Source organism: Solanum tuberosum, unplaced genomic scaffold, assembly GCF_000226075.1.
Source record: "Solanum tuberosum cultivar DM 1-3 516 R44 unplaced genomic scaffold, SolTub_3.0 scf00051, whole genome shotgun sequence".
Lineage (NCBI taxonomy): Eukaryota > Viridiplantae > Streptophyta > Magnoliopsida > Solanales > Solanaceae > Solanum > Solanum tuberosum.
Genome location: NW_006238978.1, coordinates 390221 through 415185, shown reverse-complemented (window position 1 = coordinate 415185; position 24965 = coordinate 390221). Strand labels below are relative to the sequence as shown.

The 24965-nt window shown below is 28.8% G+C and overlaps 2 protein-coding genes across 2 annotated transcripts; one reads left to right on the top strand and one right to left on the bottom strand.

Annotated features, from left to right (window-relative positions):
- Positions 1-2293: 2293 nt before the first annotated feature.
- Positions 2294-3392, top strand: LOC102581712 (zinc finger protein 6-like). The gene has a single exon (XM_006344086.2). It carries the CDS (start codon positions 2431-2433, stop codon positions 3067-3069), a length of 639 nt encoding a protein of 212 aa, XP_006344148.1. The 5' UTR covers positions 2294-2430; the 3' UTR covers positions 3070-3392.
- A 10970-nt stretch (positions 3393-14362) lies between these two features.
- On the bottom strand, positions 14363-15370 carry LOC102581382 (zinc finger protein 6-like). Its single transcript, XM_006344085.2, has one exon. It carries the CDS (start codon positions 15248-15250, stop codon positions 14603-14605), a length of 648 nt encoding a protein of 215 aa, XP_006344147.1. The 5' UTR covers positions 15251-15370; the 3' UTR covers positions 14363-14602.
- Positions 15371-24965: the final 9595 nt, after the last annotated feature.

The following is a 24965-nucleotide window of genomic DNA, read 5'->3' as shown; positions in this document are numbered from 1 at the left end:
TATATATTGTGTAATGGAAGAGATATATATATATATATATATATATATATATCATATTGAAAATATTTAATTTATCGAATTCGTTGCTGACTCAAACAGTACGATTATTTTAGATAAGTTGTATTAGTATGAGGGAGACACGTGGGCCATAGAGAAAAGGTGTGATTACATTTGATCAATAAATAAGCATAGATGTGCATGAATCTAAGGTTAGATACTGTTCCTATGTAACCGTTGGATAATTATTGACATATTCGTATATTGCAATATTAATTTTTTAATCTGAATTCGTATATTGCAATATTAATTTTTTAAAGGCGAGGTTTTTAATATGATTTTTTTTTTTTGTAATATGCAGAATTCGAACCAAGACCCATATTCTATGTTGATCTATACGTACGGTATCAAAAATAATTTTTAGTTGTAATTAGTTAACATTTTTTGTATATATCGTTAAAGTTTATAGTGATATTGGATCTAATAATAATTGATTAATATCGATAAAAGTTCTAATAATAATTTTTATCAATGTGTATATATTTATTGATGCTAAAAACTATTTTTATTATAATGTACATTACATGCATGAAATTATTACTTTATTTTTGACTTTTTTACATTAATTTTTTTCTTATTGGTTTGGTCTGTGTCGGCTCCTGTGATTAAGCTAATACAGCTGTTCAAATGAAAGAGAAAAATCCAAATAAAATGAATTTAATACAATTTTAAGATACAAATATTTGACATATAATATTTTAACTTTTTAAGGGACCATATCATAGAATATAAATAGTTGTAGAGATAAAATTTATCGAGAGGTTCATCATCTATTATATATTTATTAAAATAGCAAGAAAACACATAAGTTATTAGAAGACATCTTAAAATAATTAAAGTACAGTTTAATTATATTTTTACGTATCAATTAGTTAGATCAATATCGTGAGTTATTTCACGCAATAAATAAATAAAATTGTATACTTAAAAAAAAAATAGACATGCAAATTCACAGATCTAAAAATAAATATAATGCAAAAATATAGTTTACGAGTTCAACCAACCTAAAGCTTTTGATTTATTAATATGTATTTAGAACTTGATAATATATTAAAATTTTAAATTTATAAACTTCAAATCAGGTAATATCTACTCGTACTTATAAAAAGAAGAATAAAATATAATAGGTAAATTGAGACAATTAAAGTACTAATTATAATTTAATTTTAGACATCTCAATTTTGAAGTAATTCCATGAAAGGCACGGTCATTTCTGTTAGGTACTAGTTTAGACAACTTTTACAAGAATCCTCATGTGATATCTTGTCCCCTAATCAATGATCATGGTTTTAGTATTTTTTTATTCGGTGTTCGGAGTTTATATTGAAGCTTCGATTAAATTTGAATCATGCACTGCAATACATTTGAGAGTGATATTTCCAATAGAATTTTTTTTATACATAACTCAAACCTGAAACTCTAATCAAGGGTGGAACAATTCAACCACTGCATCCAGTACTCATAGTATATGTTCTTCTGATCTTTCATCATATGATTTTGGTAAATAAAAGCTACAAAAGTTCTTTCATTTGTTTTTCTTGAGTTGCGGGTCTGTCATATAATCATTTCTCTGTAAGATTTATATATACAGTATTTTTTTAAAAATTTATTTATGAAATTATACTGAATATGTTATTGTTATTATTGTTCGAAATCTACAAAGTGCAATGAGAACATAAAAATTTACACTACTAAAAAAACAATTACCTAAACTAAATGACAATCATTTGACAGTTCAACAACCCTACTACTTTCACATGAATCAAATTCACTCCACTATACTCAATAGTTCAATTGAAACAAGACAAAATTTAAAACCTCAAGTAAACAAAAACAAACAAACAAATTGACACTTTCACTATCTCTAATTTTGATGTGTGATTTGTCTAAAATATCATATACTTCGATTTTCAAAAGCTTGACACTTGCTCGTCCTTCTCTTGACCCATCCTCATCGATCTGTCTTCCATCATGAGTATCACATGCATGCATTTACATACTTAATATTTACACAAATACAAAAAAGTTCAAAATATAAAATATCGAGTACGCGTAAATATTTTACGAGTGGGTCCCAATTTAGTCACTCTTTAACTTGTTGATGTTCCTAAACTTCTCCTTGTGATGTCCGCAACAAACTATTTTTCTCTCTCTTACTTTATAATAAAATATTCTCTTTGCTAAATTAAAATATTAAAACCCTTCCAAACTTTGTATTATATATATAACTTAATACATGCATTCATTTCCCTATCGCCTTCTCATTTGTTTCAAAATTCTGTTACATTTTTATTTGTCTCGCCTTCTCCTTCATTAATTTCACATATACACTTATAGTCACACACATATACATATTTAAGGAGATACATCTATATGGCGGAATTGGAATATCGCGCGGGTTCTAATACTAGTGGACGATTAAAATTATTTGGTTTCAACGTTATAGAGGATCAGGAACAAGAGGTTGAGTCTACAAAAACGTCATCGGGGTCACCGGAATCCGGTGAGTTTCCGGCGATTGATGGCCGGAAATATGAGTGTCAATATTGTTCTAGGGAATTTGCAAATTCACAAGCTTTAGGTGGACATCAAAATGCTCACAAAAAAGAAAGGCAACAATTGAAACGTGCCCAAATTCAAGCTAGTAGAAATGCTTATATGAGGAACCCGATTATCTCCGCGTTCGCTCCGCCATCTCACCTCTTCACTCCGCCGGGTACTATGATGTACCCGGCGGGGTCAAATCCATCGTGGGTTTATGTACCACGCGCTCCACCATCCTTCCACGTGTCACATGTGGGGAGGGGCGTAGCGAACTTTCACTATACCGGCGATATGGCGGAGCCCAACTTAACAAGTGTTGGGCCTCAACATGTTAAGGCCCATGGTGGTAGAGTTGATGGAAATAATGGGCCATCATTGAGTAGTTTCTCTAGACCGGATTTTGGGCCCAATTGTGATGACCCGTTTGGATTGGATCTACATCTAAGCCTTGCGCCAGCCGGGTCATAGAAATATCGTTTACTGGCCACTCGTTTTTTCTACCTTTGAAAAATAGTTATCGTCATAAAATTTCAAATTTCATCGTTGAACTTTCAAGACATTTCGACTATGTCTTTGAAAATTGGCCAAAATTTCAAATTTCACAAGTGAAATTTTAGAATTTCAATTATAAGAACTGAAAAGTGGCTATTTGTGAATTTATGTCGGCTCACGGCTTGGCTTGGATATAATCTACAGGAGAGTAGAATTATAATTTATCCTAAAAATGGGATCTTGTACATGATCAAATTATTTATTTAGTTTTTCAATATATCAAAGAAAAAAAAATTCATTATGTGCATTTGCTATTTTTATTTCATTTTTGTCTCTTTTTTTTTGTTTTTTATATGATAGTTGTTAAATATATTTGATTTCTTTCTGCATTTACTTTTCGTATTTAGAACAGATCAGAAAAAAATCTTAACTTCGCCACTGATTAAATCTTGATCACCGAACCAAGTTAGTTGTTTTTGCACGACATGTATTTAAGTGTCAACTTTTTTTTAATATAACACGATAACAAATTAAATTTGTTTTATTGCATGAGTGACCATGTGTCTTCTTGCTAATCCCCTCCTAATTCACGGGTTTTCCTAATTAGTATTATTAATTGTTATTTTAAAATCAAAAAGGTTTTGATGGGATTGCCATTACCTTAATTATAATTAAATATAATTTTCAAAAAAGGAGATAACAACTTGAAAATTAAGTCAGAATTATTGGGATATTATCTTTAATCTTTTTTAGGATCCTTCTAAAGTAATGGCTCCAAAAAGGAAGTTATAAGATGACTAGAAAGTTAATGATTTAATTATATTTATTTTGTACATTATGATGGGATCATGTCACAAATATAATATAATTTCATGTTTAAAAATCAATGTAATAACTTCTAATTGGTTGATTAATCTTGATAAACACTAGTTGGTGGGCCATAATTAAGATTTGGGAGATCTTTGAACAATAATATTGCCATCACTTTCAATCAACAACAAAGAAAGTTAATTAGCATGATTAAGGTCTCCCTTGATTAAAAGTGTTTTAATTAATCTGTATGTATTATGATGATGGAAAACCATTAGGAAGAAAAAAGGAACACTTTGCTTAACAAGAGGGCTTGCTAAAGTTGATTAGACAAGAATACTACAACATTCTACGAACATATTTATTCACACTTGATATTTATGATAAATCAAATAATTTAAACCTAATTATTATAATTAAACTGAGAATACATATTACTTAATCAAAATTAACTAACAAATTTTATAAATATTGAAGTTTTCCTTGACTATTTTATGTGTTTATTTCTTTATAATTTAATATATTTTTAAGTAAAGATATTTATATTCACGATATATATGTCTTATATTAATTATATATATAATTTCCAAACAATTAAGGTATACCTGAGTTTGGGGAGTTTGACTTTGACTTCTACCTTCATTATTAAAAAAATACAAAAAGGGAGACTTGATGCAAAAAAACCTTCAAAAGAGAGAAAAAAACACACCATATGCAGAGCTATATATAGTATTACATTAATTAATTTAATATAAATACCGAGTGTGTGACATTCAGAGTACAAACTTGCAACACCATAGAGCGAAACACATATCGACAAAACACAGTAGACATATTGATATATAAGAAAACATGATTTTAGGTCTCGTGACACATTTTAAAATCGAGTCAATCTAGGTTCAAATTGGATAATTTAGTTATTCATTAGTTGTGGATCCAAGAAGCAAAAAATTGCAGTATATGTAGGGCCCAAACATGGCTAATTAATGTGACATTCTTCTTGGTTCCTAAATTCTTATATAAAAACTATGTGTTTGTTAGAACAGTGTGAGGCACATCCACATGTGTTTCTTCCTAACATTATTCTACTAGCCATGTGCATGCAAAAATTGATCGTTTGACAGCTGGTTAGAAGTGTATAGGTAGGTAGTAGTTATTTTATTTTTCGTCTTGCATAATATAATATGTTAATTCACTCATAATTTATATATATGTATATGTTAATTATTCAAGTTTTTAAGTTGAAAACCAAATATCGTATTAACTTTATAATACGTGAATAACTTATTTTCTAACTAGCTACCTACTAAATATTGTATAATTCATATAAAAATTAATACATGAATAAAATTGCTTCTTTACTACCTACGAAACGATCTTTGTCATTACAAATTTATAATTTTTGAAAATTGGGTGTAAAAGAATATAAAAGGTTATTTCATTATATATATTTTTGAAATTGTAGTCGTCATTAGTATATATTGAATGAATAATAAGTATATATATAGTTTGTGTAGGTTATATAAATATTAGGATTATTTTTGTTGTAGATTTTGTTGGACTAATTTTATATCTTTAATTTTCTATCTTCTGGTTACTAAAGACGTGAAGTTAAGGGAAAACAAAATTTCCCTTTTCCTTTCTTCTTACAACTTTTCTACAAGTTTTATAATAATGAAAGGTGTGAATTTTCAAAACTTCACCCCTAATTATACAACTAACTATATATATAAAAATGGACCATCAACGTCGAAAATAATATAATACTATATATACATGACCAAAATAATTATTTTTCATTTATATTTATAATATTGAAGTTACTCCTGACTGTTTTATGTGTTTATTTTTTTATATTTTAATATATATTTTAATGAAAATTTTGACTCTGCCCGTTAAAAACACATTATCCCCACGCTAATCATATAAAGTTGCCAAAATGGTTCATAATAAGGACACAGACTGTATAATACTGGACCACATATATATATATATATATAAAAATTAGAATCAAATTATTCAGAGGACATAATTTGTTCATAATTCGTTAAATTAGTATATAGTTAGAAAACATTATTCTTTAGTGGGTCCTATGCAGGCAAATTCGAATTAATCAAATTAATAGGTATCGGAAAAATTCTATGCGACGTAAATTTGGATTAGTAGATATTGAATAAGAATTTTATTTTCATTAATTAATTTCGTCTATTTAGATCTATATATGCAGAAAACGAAAAAAGAAGAAGGTGTTGTGGTTATTTAGCCACATTTGCAAAGTCTCAACCACTAATTAATTACTAGCTTTAAGTTTCATAGTCATTTTGGAGTGCGTCTCCTCTCCATTCAATTGAAAATTCATTTTTCAAAAAATTAATAACCTTCTAGTATTTAATATTCATTAGTGTGATTGATTTAAATTTATATCGCACTACATGGTTATAGTGTAGTGGTGGGACTGGTTCACCTTTAATTAGAGGTTTCGAATTCGAGTCCTGAGTATGAAGAAAATTTAGTTGGGAGCACCACTCTCGTAATGGGCCCTACAATGCGCAATTTGGATTAGTCAAGGCTCAATACAGACATCAAACAGGGAGTGGAAAACCAAAAAACTGTATCGCGTATGTAAAGCTTATTAAAGGGAATAATTCACCTCAATTAACATTGATTTCTCCATTTTCAGAGCTAGAGACAGAGTCAAAATTTCAACGTTAATGATTCTGAACTTCAAAATGATGACTTCAATTTCTAACAACAAGATAATTCTTAATACAAATATATTATCTGGAAAAAAAGTTTTCAATCTCATATTTAAACTCCTAATTTTGTTCATGCTCAGAGTTCGAACTCAAAAATTATGATCGAGAAGTCAGACCAACTTCTTGAGCCCCATATAGGAGGGAATATTGTGGCCCAATCTTTTGCTTCCTTGAGTGTATATTTTCTAACCTTCCACTAGAGACAAGATAAGAAACAAAAGTAAAAATCTCTAAATGGATCAACATATATGATTAAAAACTAATCATTTTTTATACTTTATAGGCAGTTAGGTTTAGTGTTGAGGAAAAAATATACATTCTCCTATAAGCTTTCATTATAGGACCTAATCTAAGTCTAACTCCTAAATCTAGATACCATAATTTCAGGTTAATTTAACAAACCCTATAGTCATCATTAATGTACTATATTATATAATAATAATTATAATATTGACCCTACATATATATATTTATGATGCATGAATTCTTGCCTCCTTAGCCCACCTCCACAAACCCCAAATTAATTTATTTTTAACCAATAAACTAATAATTAAATTAAGCCATGGTTATGTTGACTTTTGGAATATTTTGTTTTTGAGGATAGATATCATAATTACCAAATAGGTTAAGATTGATGATTATGAACTATATATCACAAGAATCTATGGGTGGAAATTAAAGAATATAATCTTTATTCACTCATCGTAATCGAGTAGTTTCTTTTTCTTCGATGTGTATTACTATTATTTGTTAAAAAAATATCTTCATATGCTTTGTATATTACTATTTCTTGTCATATTTTCTTGCTATCATGCTTCATATACTTTTCTTTTGAGACGGAGATTTATCCAAGACAACATCTATATCATACAAAGATAAAAATAAGATCTGCATATATTTTATCTTTTTCCAAATCCCATTTTATGAGATTACGATTACACTGAATATGTTATTATCATATTATTATTATTATTATTATTTATATATTGAAATAAACATTTAATGCATGGTGAATCAAAGTCCCCTATTTAGGAAATTTGAAAGTGGGGGTCTATAAGGAGACATGGTGGACCATATTTTGAGTTGTGGTGAAGACTTTGTAAGTGGTTTTGATTGAAATTACATTCATGAATATAACATCATTAATAAATTTTATTAAAAAGTTGAAGAATATTTTGTTTATTTTAAGTGAGACTTAGCTATCTAATTAACTTTTTACTGTTCTCTTTCTTTGGAGTTGTTAGTAAGATTCGAAAAGATCTCTTGCTATGGAAAAGAAAAACACAAACTAATTACAGTAATTATTAATTAAAGAAACAAAGACAAGAAAAGAAGAAAACTATGGATGGAGTTCAAGTGTTCAACGTCAATCACGTAAACATCATAAATAATACTTCATAATTAAATTAAAACATAATATAGTGGGGTCCAAACTTCAACGGTAACTTAATTACCGCTAAATATTCTTGCAAATCAATATTACAGACATTAAAAAGGAAATCTATTGTCATTAAATGTCTCTTTTGTTGTAGTCACTAACTATATTTATAACTTAAACAATGATATATGGTAGTGTCCTAGTGAATACTGACACATAAAGACGAATTCAAAATTTAAAAACTTAAAATTATCTTGCAACGACACCAAATACTATAAAATCATGATTGGATTTACAATAGATATTCATATATACATATAAGATCTGACTTGAAATTATTGCATTTACGTGAACCGATAATCAACTATGAAAAAGAGGCGCTTTGAAGCTAAAAGTCTAGCCATCAACTCAAGTATAGGTCATGTCAAAAAGCAAATTTATCGGTGCTTAAAGTCTATATGAATCTTAGGTTATATCCGTTCCTCCATCACACGTGGATTACAAAATAATTTATCTTAGTAATCTACGAATATTATTATTTCTATTTATCGTGAAGGATAGTAAGCTTAAGTATATATTCGTACAAATAATGAACGTTAAAAGTTGTTTGACTCTACAACAAGAGGTTGGCTCTACAAAAACGTACTCTGATCCAATTCGTCAGAATTCAGTAATTTTTTGAGAGTGGTGGGTTTACCATGCGCAACACGCCTCCCTTCCACATGTCGAATGGCGGGAGGGGTGTAGGAAACTTTCACTACACCGGCAGTGTAGCAGAGCCCAGCTTAAAAAGTATCGGGCCTCAACACGTTAAGGCCCACAATGGTAGAGTCGATGGAAATAGTGGGCCATCATTGAATAGGTTTTTGGGCCCTATTTTGATGACCCTTTTGAGTTGGATTTACAAAATTTATTTATTTATTTCACACTAAAAAGAAGAAAAAAAATCTCCTTGTTGTTAAGAATTCAATTTTATGTAATTTATTGATTGCTATAGCGATTTCAAGTAAATGTATGTGAACCCATAATCAATATTATAGATCCGCCCATACTAAGCTAGTGTATACCTAGATAATCATCCATAATTCCCCACCTACCCCACCATTCAAAAAATTTAGTCTTGTAGTCCATAACAAATGGTATTTCCTTATATATGTATATTTTTTATCGGAGATCATAATTAAAGTATAACATAAAATATATGATATCTTTATATGATTATTTTCTTTCATTCAAATTGTAAGTAATAATAGGAGATTATTTTCTCAGACGATCCCGTTACTTGAATATTGTTTTTCATATTGTTTTATGAAAAAAAATGTGAAGGGGAGCCATTTTGGAAGTTAGTTTGTCTTGATCAAAAGGTAGGATTTTAGAGTTTGGATAATGATATACTCATAATGTGAAGTTTACTTGGCACACTAAATGCTTAATTGAAGTAAGAAGACAAAATTTGTTGAGGAGACTTGTCCTTTTTTGAAGTTAACAATTTATTTGCAAGTATAGTTAAGCTTTGATATGATTTTACATACACCATAACATTTGTATGACTTTACCACTTTTTAAAATTTATTTTATAACATTTAAGCAATTAAAAAAAATTGTCATTAAAAACACATATAAATGTTTTAAAAAAAAATAAATGTACTAATAATTGAGAAGGCCGAAAGGAAGCTCGATGAAGTGAAAGAACCGAAAAGGAAGTTCGATATATAATATAGCGATAGGAAAATTCATTAACAAATAATAGAGCACCTAATTAAGTACAATGCAAGGTATAGATTGAAGGATTGTGATTGCATAACCCACTATAACTTAAAAAGAATTTGATTCGCCATTAATGGCAAAAATTCCGCTAAAAAACAAATCCCATTTCCTCCTATGTGTTATATATTTGGATACAACATGCAAAATTGATTGAACTATAGTGGAACCCAAGGCATGTGATATGACTCAAATATTAAATCATTGCCCTAATTTCTAATTTGTGCACCTAACAATTACTCTTTATAATAAAAGCATTAATTAGCTATCGATATGTTATAATATGTTAAATCGTACATTATCGATGTTTATAAGTTAAATTACATACTTGCACTCCAGAGCATAACTTAGGAGAGGTGAAGTAACTTGACGAATTCCAAATTCTAGAATATTGACATAAAATGTTACGATAGTAATTGAGTTTTGAATTTAATTTTTGCTCACATATTTATTAATTTTTTTTAATTCAAATACATAGTTTAAACTAAAATTACATATTGAGTGCGTCAACTTCTAGATCCGACTCCATCTAGAGGTTAATGATCAAGTGTATTAGGAATCATGATCGGTCAAGTACTTTAAATCTCAATAAAGACAAAAAAAAATACTAGGTGATGTTCTCTCCATCTGTCCAAGTGTTGATGAAATGTTTACTCGATACTTGTAATTGATGGAAGATAATAGATACCTCATAAAATTAATTGAGATATGTGTATATTAATTCAGATATTTTGTGTGTGTGGGGGGGTGGGGGGTGGAGGGGTTAAATCACCTTTTTCTTGTAATTGGTTGAGTTATCTAATATTTCATAGAAGTGGGGCTTTTATTTTGTTGATTGTGATCATGTGAAGTAATATAGCAAGCTATCTACTATGAAAGGTACTTTAATTTGTTCCATCAATTTAGCATGATTGCCTCACTTAGAGGGAGCTAGCTAGCTTTCACCAAGTGATGTTTGAACTTATAGATTGAGACAAAAGTAAACCACAAAACCTTTATTATAAAAATTATATTGTCTAGCATATAATATTTATAATATGATGAGTCTTCTCCTTTTGTCTTTTTATTAACTTCTATAAATAAATATTGCTTCATATAAGAACTTGAGTGGAAGGTGACAAAACAATTGATTTTAAAAAAAAAATTCTTGATTAATTAAATTAAGAAAGTGGATGTCTACATCACTTAAAAATGCACTAATGAAGGAGAAATTATTGGGCCCTCTAAGAAAAAAAAGAATATAATATATAATTAAAAAAACAGCTAAGCTATGAGTACTATAGGGGTTAAGTTATTTTTTTGTTTCATGATCAGACAAAAGTTGTGGGAATGAGATTGATTTTTTCCAAGTTCCTTTGCCTCACCAACCACTTCAAGAGTTGCTTCATTTTGTACTACTCATATGTCAAAAAGCTCCAGAAGAAACCTTTTTTTAATAATTGTGGTAGCTTGTACATAATATTACAAGATATCTGATATTTTCTATCGGTATAAATATAGAGTAATTTTATCCATTAAGGTGTAAATAAAGTCAAAACAATCACTAAATTTATTTTTCACGCCTCTATTAAATTTGAACCTGACAAATAATGATTCTCAACCTGATCATTATTTCATATTTTTAATGGAGAAAAGAAATTCTTCGTTTTTTCTTTTCTTCTCTTCTTCCAAGTGCTCGAATTTTCACAATAGCAGTATAAACGAATTTAGAAAAAGTAAAAAACGTCATACCTGAGATTTGAGCATGTATTTGTCTTATTTTAAAGGAGGTTCAATATTTTGTATAATTACGTTATTTTTATTCTATTTACGTAGTATAACTTTTCAATCAGTAAAATTAAATTGAGTATAGCCACATGAGTTTTCAAATATATGATTATTATGATTGCAAATCACAATCTTTTCTTTTATCTTTATTTCTTTCAATAAGATCACCACAACCCTCAATGTCAAAGTATATCATAAGACAAGAAAAGCATCCAATCAAAACTAATATTTCTTTTTTTTCTTTGTATTATATCATCCAATTGTCTTCCCCCTTTAATAATTCATTAGGTCCCTACATTAGTTTGCATCAAATCTTCTTCTAATAATAGTTCAAATATAGTATATAATTATCATTGCACCTTATTCAGTATCATATTATTTCATGTTAAAGTTGATTTAAATACAAACAAAAAGAAAAGAAAGTAGTCCTTGTGATACGAAATATAATAAATTATATTTATATACAATCTATAATATAAAATAAATAATATTCTACGTTTAATATGTTGTAACAAATCATTTACTCCCATAATTTGAGGGTTACCACACCATGATTGCTATTAAATAGTTCATATAATGCTTACCCGACTATTAGGAATAAAGGTTTTTTTTATGTTGTAAATGGGTGAAAAATATATGTATAGAACAAGACTTTTCACTCATTTTCTACAGAATCAACTCACTAAAATATGCATGCTGAAAAACGAATTTTCACTGAAATAGTTGAAAAGTTTCAAATCTTTATGTATAAAAACATTACTATTTGTTCTTTTCTGATAGATTCAATCAAAATATTTACCCACTGAACATATTTAAATACATGTTCAATCAAATTCAATAATTTTAACTCAAATGATATATTTTAGTTCGGTAATTTGAGTAATCGATTGGTTAATATTTCAAACCAAAAAAATAAAAAATTTAAATTTTGAATCTGCTCCTCCGATACATTACTACACACAAACACATACATCACAATTAATTGCAAAGAGCCGACCTTCCATTATATTGTATGAACATAATTCAAACTAATATTCACTTTTGCACCGAAAAGAAACTAAGGTGCCCCAAAAAAAAGAAATGCATAATAGTTTCCCACTTAATCATTTTATTTTATTTTACTTTAATTTAGGTGCTATCTTTTTCTCACCTTTTTTAGTGTTGCATTATCTTGCTTTCGTGTCTACACGTAAGCTTTGTTAACACACATAAAACCATTGGTTATTTATCCATAATTAAATAAGCACAAACTTTCATCTTATATATATACTAATCAAGCATAATTTTATGTTCTATAAATTAACCTTGTAAAAGATATTTACATTATAAAGTTTACACATGTAAATATTTATAATAAACATGAATTGATAGTTTAGAAATAATAGATAAGCTAAAGGGATGCAAGGGGTTCAACTTAATCGTCTTCTTCACACAAAAATCATGTAGCACAAATTGGACATAAACGAATCATTTTGTCATATATTATCTGTTGAATTCCCTTGATATAAGCAAGATGGAGTTCTAAAATTACTTTTGGTTATAGGTTTAAATTATAGGTATGACGACATAGTATTATTTTTAAAATAAGATTTTCTTCAATGAATTTCTGGCTTCGGAAACAGTCTTTCTACCTCCACGAGGTAGAAGGTTTTCGTACATTCTACTCCTCTCCAAAACCTCACTAGCTCGTGAAATTTCACTGAATATGTTATTGTTGTTTTTGTTGTTGAATTTATGACTCTGATACAGCCTAAAAAGTGATATATATCTAAACCATCCAAACAAATAAAATCTTTATACTATCAATATATATATATATATAAAGATTAAGTAAGAAGTCACTCACTTTGGGTTATAATTTTTTTAAATAAGAAAACAAATTCCCAACCCCTCCCCCCCCTACCCCTCTTTTCCACACCCTTAAAAATCTCCTAGTCTTTTCCCATTATATATGTAGTAACAAATGGTTCTTGTTTGGACAGCTTTCCACTAAGGCTTTCTTAGTTTAATTTTTTTTGTTCAAGTGGAAGACAATTAAAAGACAACTAATTGTGCTTTGACTCAAGAACAACACTTGACTAATACTATATATACATAATTCATCCATAAAAAAATTTAAAAATTCATCCAATCAAGCCCTAGATCTCAAAGCTAGGAGAACTAGATATAGTCTTCATGTGTGATAGGTTTGGGTCCCACATTTGGACCAATTATATTTTATTTGAGATCAAAGATTAATAAAGCATATCAAAGGATTAGTTAAGAATTTTTGAAGAACAAAACATATCTTTCAAGATTTGTTTTAATTCCATTTAATAAACCTACTAGTTTTGTTTTATTATTAGTAGTTTACATCAAGGAATATTAACTTCTAATATATGAAGTTACAAGGATGCAAGGGTTAAGTTTTGTGATCTAGATTGTGTATATAGAACAAGATTCCAATAATTAGAGGTGAATGTAGCACATAAATAAAATACGAGTTCATCTGAACTAATAGATTTGACTCAAATTTTATATAATTTCCAACTAATTAAATAACAAATTTCGATGCTAGTGTGGTACCTTTTTAAAATTTATTTCATATAGGTATTTGGGACGCTTTTTAAATTTATTCCTTAAATTTTACGTGATGTAAATTTGAATCAATCAGGCTAACATAGATAAATGATCATACTAAACAAAAAAGAATCATAGACAAGTGAGAAAGTTGTATGGATAAAAGAAAAGTAAAAAGGTAAAGTACATCAATCTTTTTACGTAGCCATTCACATCATAAAAGTTTAGATATAACTTAAAATTAAAGTTCTTTTAATATGATATCACATGAATATTTACATGCAAATACAACGAATTTAATATTTCACATAACTTGAACTCTAAATTTGCAAACAATAAGTAGAAAAAAAATGTAAAAAAAAAGACATAAATATCATAAAATGGATGTAAGGATTTTTTTTTTCTTTGAGTGAAAAAATAAATAAATAATCTGAGATATACAAGATCCTATTTTTTGATAAAATTTAAAATTAATTCAAAGGCTTAGATGCAAATCCAGCCCAAATGCATCATCAAAATTGGGCCCAGCATCCATACCCGAAAATCTACTCAATGACGGCCCATCAACTCTAGCACTATGGGCCTTAACTTGTTGAGGCCCAACACTAGTTAAGCTAGATTCCTCTACACTGCCGGTATAATGTAAGTTCCCTACGCCCCGCGCCCCCGTAGAATTCGGGAACACACAACCATGCGACACGTGAAAGGGTGGCGCGGAGCGGGGAACGTAAACCCACGACGGAGACGTCGGGGGCACCATCACACTTCCCGAGGGAGCGAGGAGGTGTGATGGTGGTGCGAAAGCGGATATAATAGGGTTCCGCATATATGCATTTCTACTAGCTTGAATTTGGGCACGTTTCAATTGTTGCCTTTCTTTTTTATGAGCATTTTGATGTCCACCTAATGCTTGTGAATTTGCAAATTCTCTACAACAATATTGACACTCGTATTTCCGGCCGTCGGAGGCCGGAAAACTGCCGGATTCCGGCGATCCTGACGACGTTTTTGTCGATTCAACCTCTTGTTCTTGATCCTCCGTCACGTTGAAACCGAATAATTTTAAACGTCTGTTGCTTGTACGATTATTATTATGCTTACTTTGAAACTCCAATTCCGCCATATTGTATATATGTATGTATATATATATAAATATAAAACTAGAGTTTTTTTTATGGAGAGGGAAATTATACACAAAATATGAGATGAAAGTGAGATAGAAAGAAAGAGAGAGAAAGAGGAAGCAAATGGGAAATAAGGTCTAAGTGAAGTTGTTGCATGTGTGGGGTATTTATACTAGTTTTAAAGGTTTTTTTCTTTTTCTTGAAGTGTGTGTGTTTTTTTTTCCTTCTCTAGTTTACATACTATTACTATAACAGCTCGAGTATGATTTCACAAGCGAGGTTTAAAAGAAACGAACTATAACGAGATCTTTTTATTATTTTTATGGGATAGAAGTGTTGTTTTAATAGACTCGCGACTCGATAAAAATATTATTCAAAACATGTTTGAAAAATTCAAAAATAAATAAAACATGATATTCTAATATACGTGATATTTTTTTTTTCTTTTTTCAATTCTTCTTAAAAAGAATATTACATTTTTTATTTTTAAAATGTATTAATTTTTAAAAAAAATTATTGTCACATACATATCTAAGCCTTATTTTAGAACAAGTTCTTCAAGTCTTCTTTCCTTCTAAAAAAAATGTATTTAGTTAAACAAGTGTACATAAATTAGGATGAAGAAATTGTTTTTTAAAAAAAATGTTTTTCTTGTTTTTGAGTGTGGAAAGAGAGATAATTAATGATATATATATATATATTGGTTGATGACATCCCAAAAAGAAAGAAAAGAGAGTGTAAGCTTTTTTAGAATATGACCCAAGATCAACACTAGGGGTCCCAATGTCTCATGGATAAATAATACGCGATGCCAAGAAAATACCCTATTTAGAAAAGAGTTCAAATTTTATATATCGACAGGTATAATAATAATAGCATATGTAATGAAATTTCATAATGTGAAAAATTATTTCTGAAACACAAATTATGATAATATAATCGATAAATTTTAAATATTGAATCTATGATAAAAAATTATTTGATAATTACGTACATGAAAAGATTTAGGATCTAAGAAAACGACATTTTTTAGTGACACGAAGTGGAAACACAAAGTCTAGTTAATTAGTAGGACATATGTAAACTTATATAGGTGGGGGAAGGGAAGTTATATGTCAAGTCGTTTTTCTGTGTTTTTTTTTAAAAAAATAAAATAAATTATTTTCTTGAAAGTGCAAAAAAATTGTCATTGTTTTCAAGAAAATATTGAATAAAGTGTGATGCATGTGAAAGTTGTAGGGTTGTTGAGAACTATCAAATGATTGAGTTACATGTACTGCTTTACCTTTCTTTTTGCTGTGCATTGTTTTTCTGTTTTATTGTATTTGGTGATTTGGTTTGGATCGATTCAGTTTGTAAACTAAGTTATTACGAAATTATAATTTTGAAATACTTTTTTAGGAAAAATGTAGACGCTAGTATGTCGATAGTAGTGTTGAAAAATTATTGTTTTTCTATTTTACTTTCCACTGAAAAATGCATTGTGGCTATTTTTATAGATATTTTGATTGAATTAGTGAGAACGAAAAATAAAAATAATAATGTTTTCTTACGGAAAAATAGAGAGTTTCCTACATTTAAGTGAGAATCTGTTTCTTATCATGCATTTTTCTAGTGAATTGATTCAGTGAGAAATGAGTAGAAAACTCATATCTTATAGCACAAATTTTCGTTGATTTATAGCGAGAAAAATCTTTCTTTCTAGTTATTGTAATTATGGATTTTCGACAAAAAAATATTCTTAATCTAGAACTTCAAACGCGTATTTATTCATGATGGACAGAGTAACACGAAATTTAATTATAAATTTAATTATAATCTTAATTCTAAAATATCTCATCTTATCCGAACAGATGATCCTATTATTATTATTTTGCTTTTTGTGAAAGAAACTAGATGGAAAATTCAAGAGAATTCCAAATGTATGATGATTGGATTAGGGGACAGAATATCATATTAGATTTTTGGTTAAAGTTGTCTATAAAGTGGTAAACATATATAAATGCCGGTGGCTTTTGTGAAAGAATTTAAGTTTTACACGATTGTATTTAAAAGTAGAATCGAAATTTAAATTTATGAATTTTAAATTTTAAAATAACGATCAATAATAACATGTTCTAAGTTATACTTATTTATTGATGTTTTTCTAAATATAATATTTAAATAAAAACTACTCCTACTAAATTTGTCTGAACCAAACTCATATTTGGCTTTTTCCCTTGACGCCTAATTATAGTATTATCAAAGATCGATCTTTGTACACGATTGATAAATTTTACCTCATAATAAAAAGTTAATTATTATTTTTACCAAATTACTTATTAATACTCATCAAGAAATTTATATATAATTATATATTTAATACATATTTTTTTATTTCATTAGTGGGAAAAAAACTTAAAATCTTTATGACATTATCTAAGATATCTAAATAGAGAATTTACGTTATATAAATTGACAGAGTTAGGTTGTGTTACACTATTATTATAATCTAAACTTTAATAGTATGTTAATTATATTTTTATCATGTTATTGTTTAATATTTCTTGTAAAAAATTATCTATAATTACCTATTTATAAATAAAGTTAACTTTATTACTTTCTTCTTTTAGTATATACTTATGTTGATGCAAATCCAAAAGACAAGAGAGAATTATTATTGTAATATACCAACATTAATATAAAAGATCGAACGATACTCTTTGTCTGCCTTAAATAAGTAAATACTTATCTAATTTACCTAAAATAGGAAAATATGAAGAGACATGCAGTTTCTTTAATAGGGATATTATTAAATTATGTTGATAATAATTATTTGTGTATGGTGTTAAGCAATGGGTTATATTTATGGGTGATATTTTCGATAAGATTTCTTTTTAATTTTAAACTTTTTTTTGGTGGGCGCTGTCAACATGACTTTTTTTCATTCTTAGGAGTTTGAATTCGATATTTTTGATTAAAAAAGGGAGAATCTCAATCATCTCTGAACTATGTTGGTAATGATATTGTTAACTTGTTCTTTATAATCTGACAATATTTACGTCACCTAATATTTTGTGAAAAATAAGCAAAATTATAGCTTAATTCTCATCGGAATCTAAATAACTTACTTGATTAGCTAGCTATTTAAACTGTTACCTTATTGGTAAAAGTTTGATTCTCCGCTAACTAATTTAAAAAAAGGAATCACAACATTATGACTAAAATGAATGAATGAACTAACATAACAATGTTCTAAAAGTTATCAGGTGTTACAAACTTCAAATTTGAACCCCACAAATATTACACCTTGATGATCAATTTTTTAATTTTTTTTTTTTTATGTTTGCGTGATTGACGTTGATAACCATTTTCTTTTATTAAAAAAATAATTTATGCTTTTATTTTTTTCATAGCAAGAGATCTTTCAAAATCTTACTAACTACGCGAGAGAGAAAAACTAATTTTTGAAGGTAGAGTGTACGTATATCGTATTCTGTCTTGGGGATAGAAAGTATGTCTATGATAAATCATCAATTCAAGGGAAAACAGTTTAAAGTAGTGTGGAAAAAGAAATAACGAAAGTAAAAAAGTCAGGACAAAATACTATATAAATGTTTCAATCGAAAGCTCTTACAAAGTCTTTACCACAACTCAAAATATGGTCCACCATGCATCATGTGTTTTTGTTAAATATATTTTAATTTTAATTAAATCTATGAGTGAATGTTTATATTCTTTAAATTCCACCGTTAGATTCTTCTCATAATTAATATCAATCCAACCTATTTCATGTATCATTTTTTAAAAATTTTAAAAAATGATACATTATCGTAGTTAGGAATAATTTATTTATAAACTTCTTATCTTAACCATAATAATATGACTCCATGACTAAAGAAATCAGAAGAAAAAAATCCACAAATAATACTTTTCGGTGCTAAATTGCTAGTAGCTAACAGATTTTTTAATAATTTGCCATTAAATAAGATTAGCTAAGAATTTTATTGTTTAAAATAGAACTTTAGCTTTTCTTTTTGGTAATTATGCTACCTATCCTCAAAAACAAAAATTTCAAAAAGTCAACCTAACCATGACTAAATTTGATTATTATTTTATATGGTACTATATGTTTAACTTTTTCTCTTCTTCTTTTTAAAAAAAAAAAATCTTTTTGAGATTGTGGAGGTGAGCAAAGGAGGCAAAAATTCATGCATCATAAATATATATATGTAGGGTCAATATATTATTATACATTATAGTACAATGGTAATTATGGGGTTCGTTAAATTAACCTGAAATTATGATATCTAGATTTAGGAGTTAATTAGACTTAGATTAGGTCCTATAATGAAAGCTTACAAGAGAATATATTTTTTTTCAACACTAAACCTAACTGCCTATAAGTTTAAAAAATCTTATAGGTTTAATCATATTTATCATTTATATGTGGATCTAATGATTTTCACTTTTGTTTCTTATCTTATCTTTGGTGGGAATATTAGAAAATAGAAAATATATAGAAATGAAGCAAAGGATTGGGCCACAATTAGCCCTTCTATATGGGGCTCAAGAAGTTGGTTTGACTTGTAAAGAAAGTGTTTAATAAAGTTAATTGGAATATAATGGAGTGGATAAGATTTTTTTATATTTAATTAGATTTGAGCTCGGGTCTTAAAAACGAAGAAAACTTGATATAGAGTATTGTTTTCCTTTTATTAGCCTTACGTAAAACGAATCAAAATTATTCGAGTCGGTCATGATCGAGTACCTTATGGCTTATATCATATAGTTATTTTTAAAAAAGTGACATTCTCTTACCATTAAGGAATATATCGAGATGAATGATCTGATCATTTCACCCTTAATTAATCAGATCGGATTCAAATCTTAGCTTGAAAATGAAAACTCTTGTTATGAGTATTTACTCATTTTATGTTTTTTATGTGTGGTACGAATTTAAATTAATTGAATCGAAAAGTGTGAAATTAACTTGGCACTACTAATTAGTTGTTGAGACTTTACTAGAAGTGCCTAATAAACCACACAACTTTTGGACTTCCTCTTAGGTTTATTTTGCAAGCTTGTCAAAACTAAGTGGCTATGCATACTAAATATTTTGGACTTAATTAACTTCAGGGTTTTCTAAGCTGCAATATTTTGAAAACACATAAATGAACAAAATATTTTGTACTCAAGGTTTTTATACTAGCTGGCAAAGAATTATTTCATTTCTTCTCTATTTTTTAATTTTAAAATCAAATAGAATCTTGCCCATAGAAAAAACACCTTTTGATTTTCTTGCTTCCTCTCCTTTTTCTTCCATTATGGAAAGTCATTTCTTTCTTCTTTCTTTTTTTGTTTGCTTTTTTTACTATAATCGATCCAAATAGGAGAAAATATATATGGTAAAGTAAAAATTCGCGTTACGTAGGATTCATTGTCATCTATTAATCTGATTAATTCAAATTCGCCATTAAGATGACTTTTTTTCATTTTCATAGCTCGAACACGAAAGATTAAGATTGGAGGAACTTATTGTAAACAAATTACTATATATATAGATGGTCAATTGAAAAGGGTACACAAGTTTGAAAAATTTGCCACGCCAAGACTAGACGATAAAGAAAACTCAACTCTTTGTCTAAATCATGCAACATGCCAACATCTTGATCATATTCATTTTTAGAATCATCATGTAGGAAAACATTCCATGGGATGTAATATTTCAACGACCAATATGTGTGATTATATTGTCCATTTCTATGTAGTTCGTTATGGTGGTAGAGTCAGAATTTTCACTAAAAAAATTCAAAAAATATAAAAAAAATAAACATATGAAGCAGTCAATCAAGACGGGTAATTTCAACATTTATATAATAAATGAAATAATTTTAAAATTGTATATGTAAAATTATATTATTTTCAACAAAAAGAATTTGAATGAACCTATTGTGCCCTGGTTACACCAGACCGCCCCTAGTTAGTTGTAATACTTGGGATGAGTAGTTTTGGTTTTAGTTGATTGAGAATTAGGTTTGAAAATTCACACCTTTAATTTCAACTTTCTTACAAGTTTAACTAGTTCTTCTACCATTAATCTAATCTACCATGAGACTAAATTAAACTTATTTCTTGTACTCAAATAGTTGACAAGAATAAGTTCATTTCTCCCTTAATTAACTTCACTTCTAAGTCTTAGTAACCAAGAGAAAAGAAAAAGGGACAAAGTTTTTTTTTAGTTTAACCATCTGATATTCGAAATTCACTAGTCTGACTAATCAAGATTTGTGTTTTGAAATTAAACTTATTCGAAAGGAAAGTGCTTTTTGCACAATCCCGAAACTTTGTCTAAGGGTTTGGATGATCTCATCTATCTCATCACCTTATACTTTTTGTTGATATTAGATGTTAGATTATTTGACTTCCTAAGAATAATAAAAAAGAATTATATGTATAACTAATTAAGGACTTTGGTTGTCTTATATATGCAAGTGTTCCAAGGTTACTTACATTTTATATTGAAACATATGCTATGCTTTAGGGTTGTCTCTTATATATGTAAGTGATACTTTATTATTATAATTCTATAGGAATGAATAGATTCATAGAACCAAAAAGTTTTTTTATATTTTTTATTTTTATATTGAAACATGGTATACTTAGGATAACAGTTGCAAAGAAGAGCCAAAGTCATGTTAAAATATTAGGGTTTTTGCATGCACATGGCTAGTGAAATTATATTAGGAAGAAGCACATGTGAATGTGCCTCACACTATTGAAACAATCCCAATAGTAGTATATATATAGGAATCTAGGAACCAAGAACAATGTCACATTGGCCATATTTGGGTCCTACTTATACTAGAAAATTTTATGGCTCTTGGACCCCACAACTAATAATGAATAAAAATAACCACCACCTCCATCTTTTAGTACAATTTTTTTTTATTTCGGTTCAGTCTACGAGTGATATTGTTCGCTTTAGTTTTCAGTCATCAGTTCAGTATCAAAACGTGTTACGACGTCTAGAATCTTGTTTCCCTATGTACTCGATCGATATATTTGCCCTATTTTGTTGATGTGTGATTTTGTGTATGCTGTTACAAATTTCTGATTGTATATTGTAGCGTGATTGGGAAATATATGTATTTTATGTATATATCAAATTAATTAATGTAAAATGTATATTGTGTATACAATTTTAAATTAGATAGTTATGATTCAATAATATGTATCAATCTCACTTCAATTATAATATTAAGATTAAAATATTTAATTTAATATAAATATCGAGTGCCGAACAAATCTATTTTTAGGATGTGGTGGCTAGCTAGCATATTATACTTGTCCAATCAACTTTGTCAAGTTCTCTTGTTGATTAATTAACAACAACTGTCCTTAAACAAGTTGTTCCTTTTTTCTTGTTATTGGTTTTCCATCATCTTGATTAATACTACTAATTAAAACACTTTTAATTAAGGGGGATCTTAATCATGTAATTAACTTTCTTTGTTGTTGATTGAAAGTGATGGCAATATTATTGTTCAAAGATCTCCCAAATCCTAATTATGGCCCACCAACTTGTGTTTATCAAGATTAATCAACCAATTAGAAGTAATTAAATGGATTTTTAAACATGAAATTATATTATATTTCAGACATGATCCCATCATAATGTACAAAATAAATATAATTAAATCATTAACTTTCTAATCATCTTACTTCCTTTTTGGAACCATTACTTTGGAAAGATCCAAAAAAATATAAAGAATTTATAGTTAATACCCAACAATTTTGACTTAATTTTCAAGTTGTAATCTCCTTTTTGGGATGTTTTCAAAAAGCATAATTTTATTAATCCAAACAATGTGGGTATGACTCAATATAAGTCCATACATGTATTCCAAGTGATACCTACCTACTCTTTAATCATATAATAATTAAAGAGTAATGCTTAAGTCTTGTGAAGTGACAATTAGTTATAAATAATTAATAATGAAGATATTTAAATGGGTTATTGCTTACTTTAACTAAAGATTTTTACTAGCTCTCACCTGCTCAGATATAGGGTACCTCCATGGCGGCAACGCACACCTTAACTAATATCAAACAATTTTTATTAGCTCTCATCACGTTAGATATCGAGTTCCTCTGTGATTTTGCACCCCATGACTATTGTCATTTGTCACGAATCAAAAATGGATGTGATGACACTCGTCTTATCTCACCAAGACAAGTCAGCCTAAAACTCAACCATTACGATAAAATGCGGAAATTTTATAATAACCTCAAAAATACCCCAAAATCTAGTTGTCGCGTGTACAAGCCTCTAAAGTATTACAATTGATTCAAAAGAAAAAACACAAGTCTCAAATGACATTGTTTCTAGAATAGAACAAGATCATAAATAGGAGTAAGAAGGTTCGCTGAAATGGCAAGCAGCTACCTCACAAACCTCCATAAGAAGCCTCGGAAAAGAAGAGGATGAAAAGTACACAAAAATCCAGGCTCATAACCTACAAAAATTGTAGAAGCAAGGGGTGAGTACCAAACCACACGGTACTTAGCAAGTAAACCTCTAAACACAAGCTAAGGAGATAGAATACGGGTACTCCTTACACACCAACCGAACCTCCACAACTACAACCTGCATAAAACCAGTTCAACCTAACAGTTCACAGTTTACAAATTACATATCCTCAACAACAACTCAATATTCATCAAACACAACTTCCACAAAAAGGCACACAATATCATCAACACACAAAATCAAGTTCATCAAGTAGAGGTAATCAAATATCAAGTGCTTTTCAACCACCAATAAAACACATAATAATCAAGAATGAGGGATGTCATGGGATGCAATGAAATATGACACCATGAAATGATATGCCTTAGAATACCAAGTACTCTCTCAACCGTATATACATGATACTCCTCGGAAATACATCGAGAGTTCATGACCCATGGGGGACTCGCGAGGTCCATATACCGACACGGACGATCTCCACGTGTCTGTGCGGACGATCTCAACGCACTATCATAAATCAAATAAATTCCGCACGGACGATCTCTACGTGCCCAAATTATAATCTTAGCATCTCACCATCCCCAGCACAGACGATTCCCACGTGCCCAACTTATACATCAATCTCATGTCAATACATGTGCACAATATGATTTCAATAAAAGGGATGATGCATCTAAATCAAATATCAATATGATATGTAATCACCTCAGCTATCACAAGTATATAGGTTCAATAAAGAACACAATCACACATAATAAATCAAGTCAATAATATATCAGCTAATGCCCATATGCTTTGGCATTCTCAAATTACAATTTGCATTTTATAGGAATAAACTTTCCCTTTATAACATTGGTACTCATACCAATGCCCGTCACACCATTGGTATGAGACCCTCATCCCTTGCCCTTACCCATAGTCTATTCCATTTTTATTTTTTTTATCAGAAAAATGTCCTTCAACGAAGTCTTTCAAACCATTCTCAACACATCACACACAAATAATTAATCACATTTCTTTTTATTACCCCTTTTTCATCATTAGAAATAATCAATGTGGTCAAGTCAACCCATCACCAAGTCTCATTACCCCCAAACACATATTACAAGGAAATACATGAATTCTATACACTTAACAAGGGCTTAGAAATTCACTTGCCTCAATCAATCAAGAATTCACTCCCGGACTTGAGCCTTCCCCCA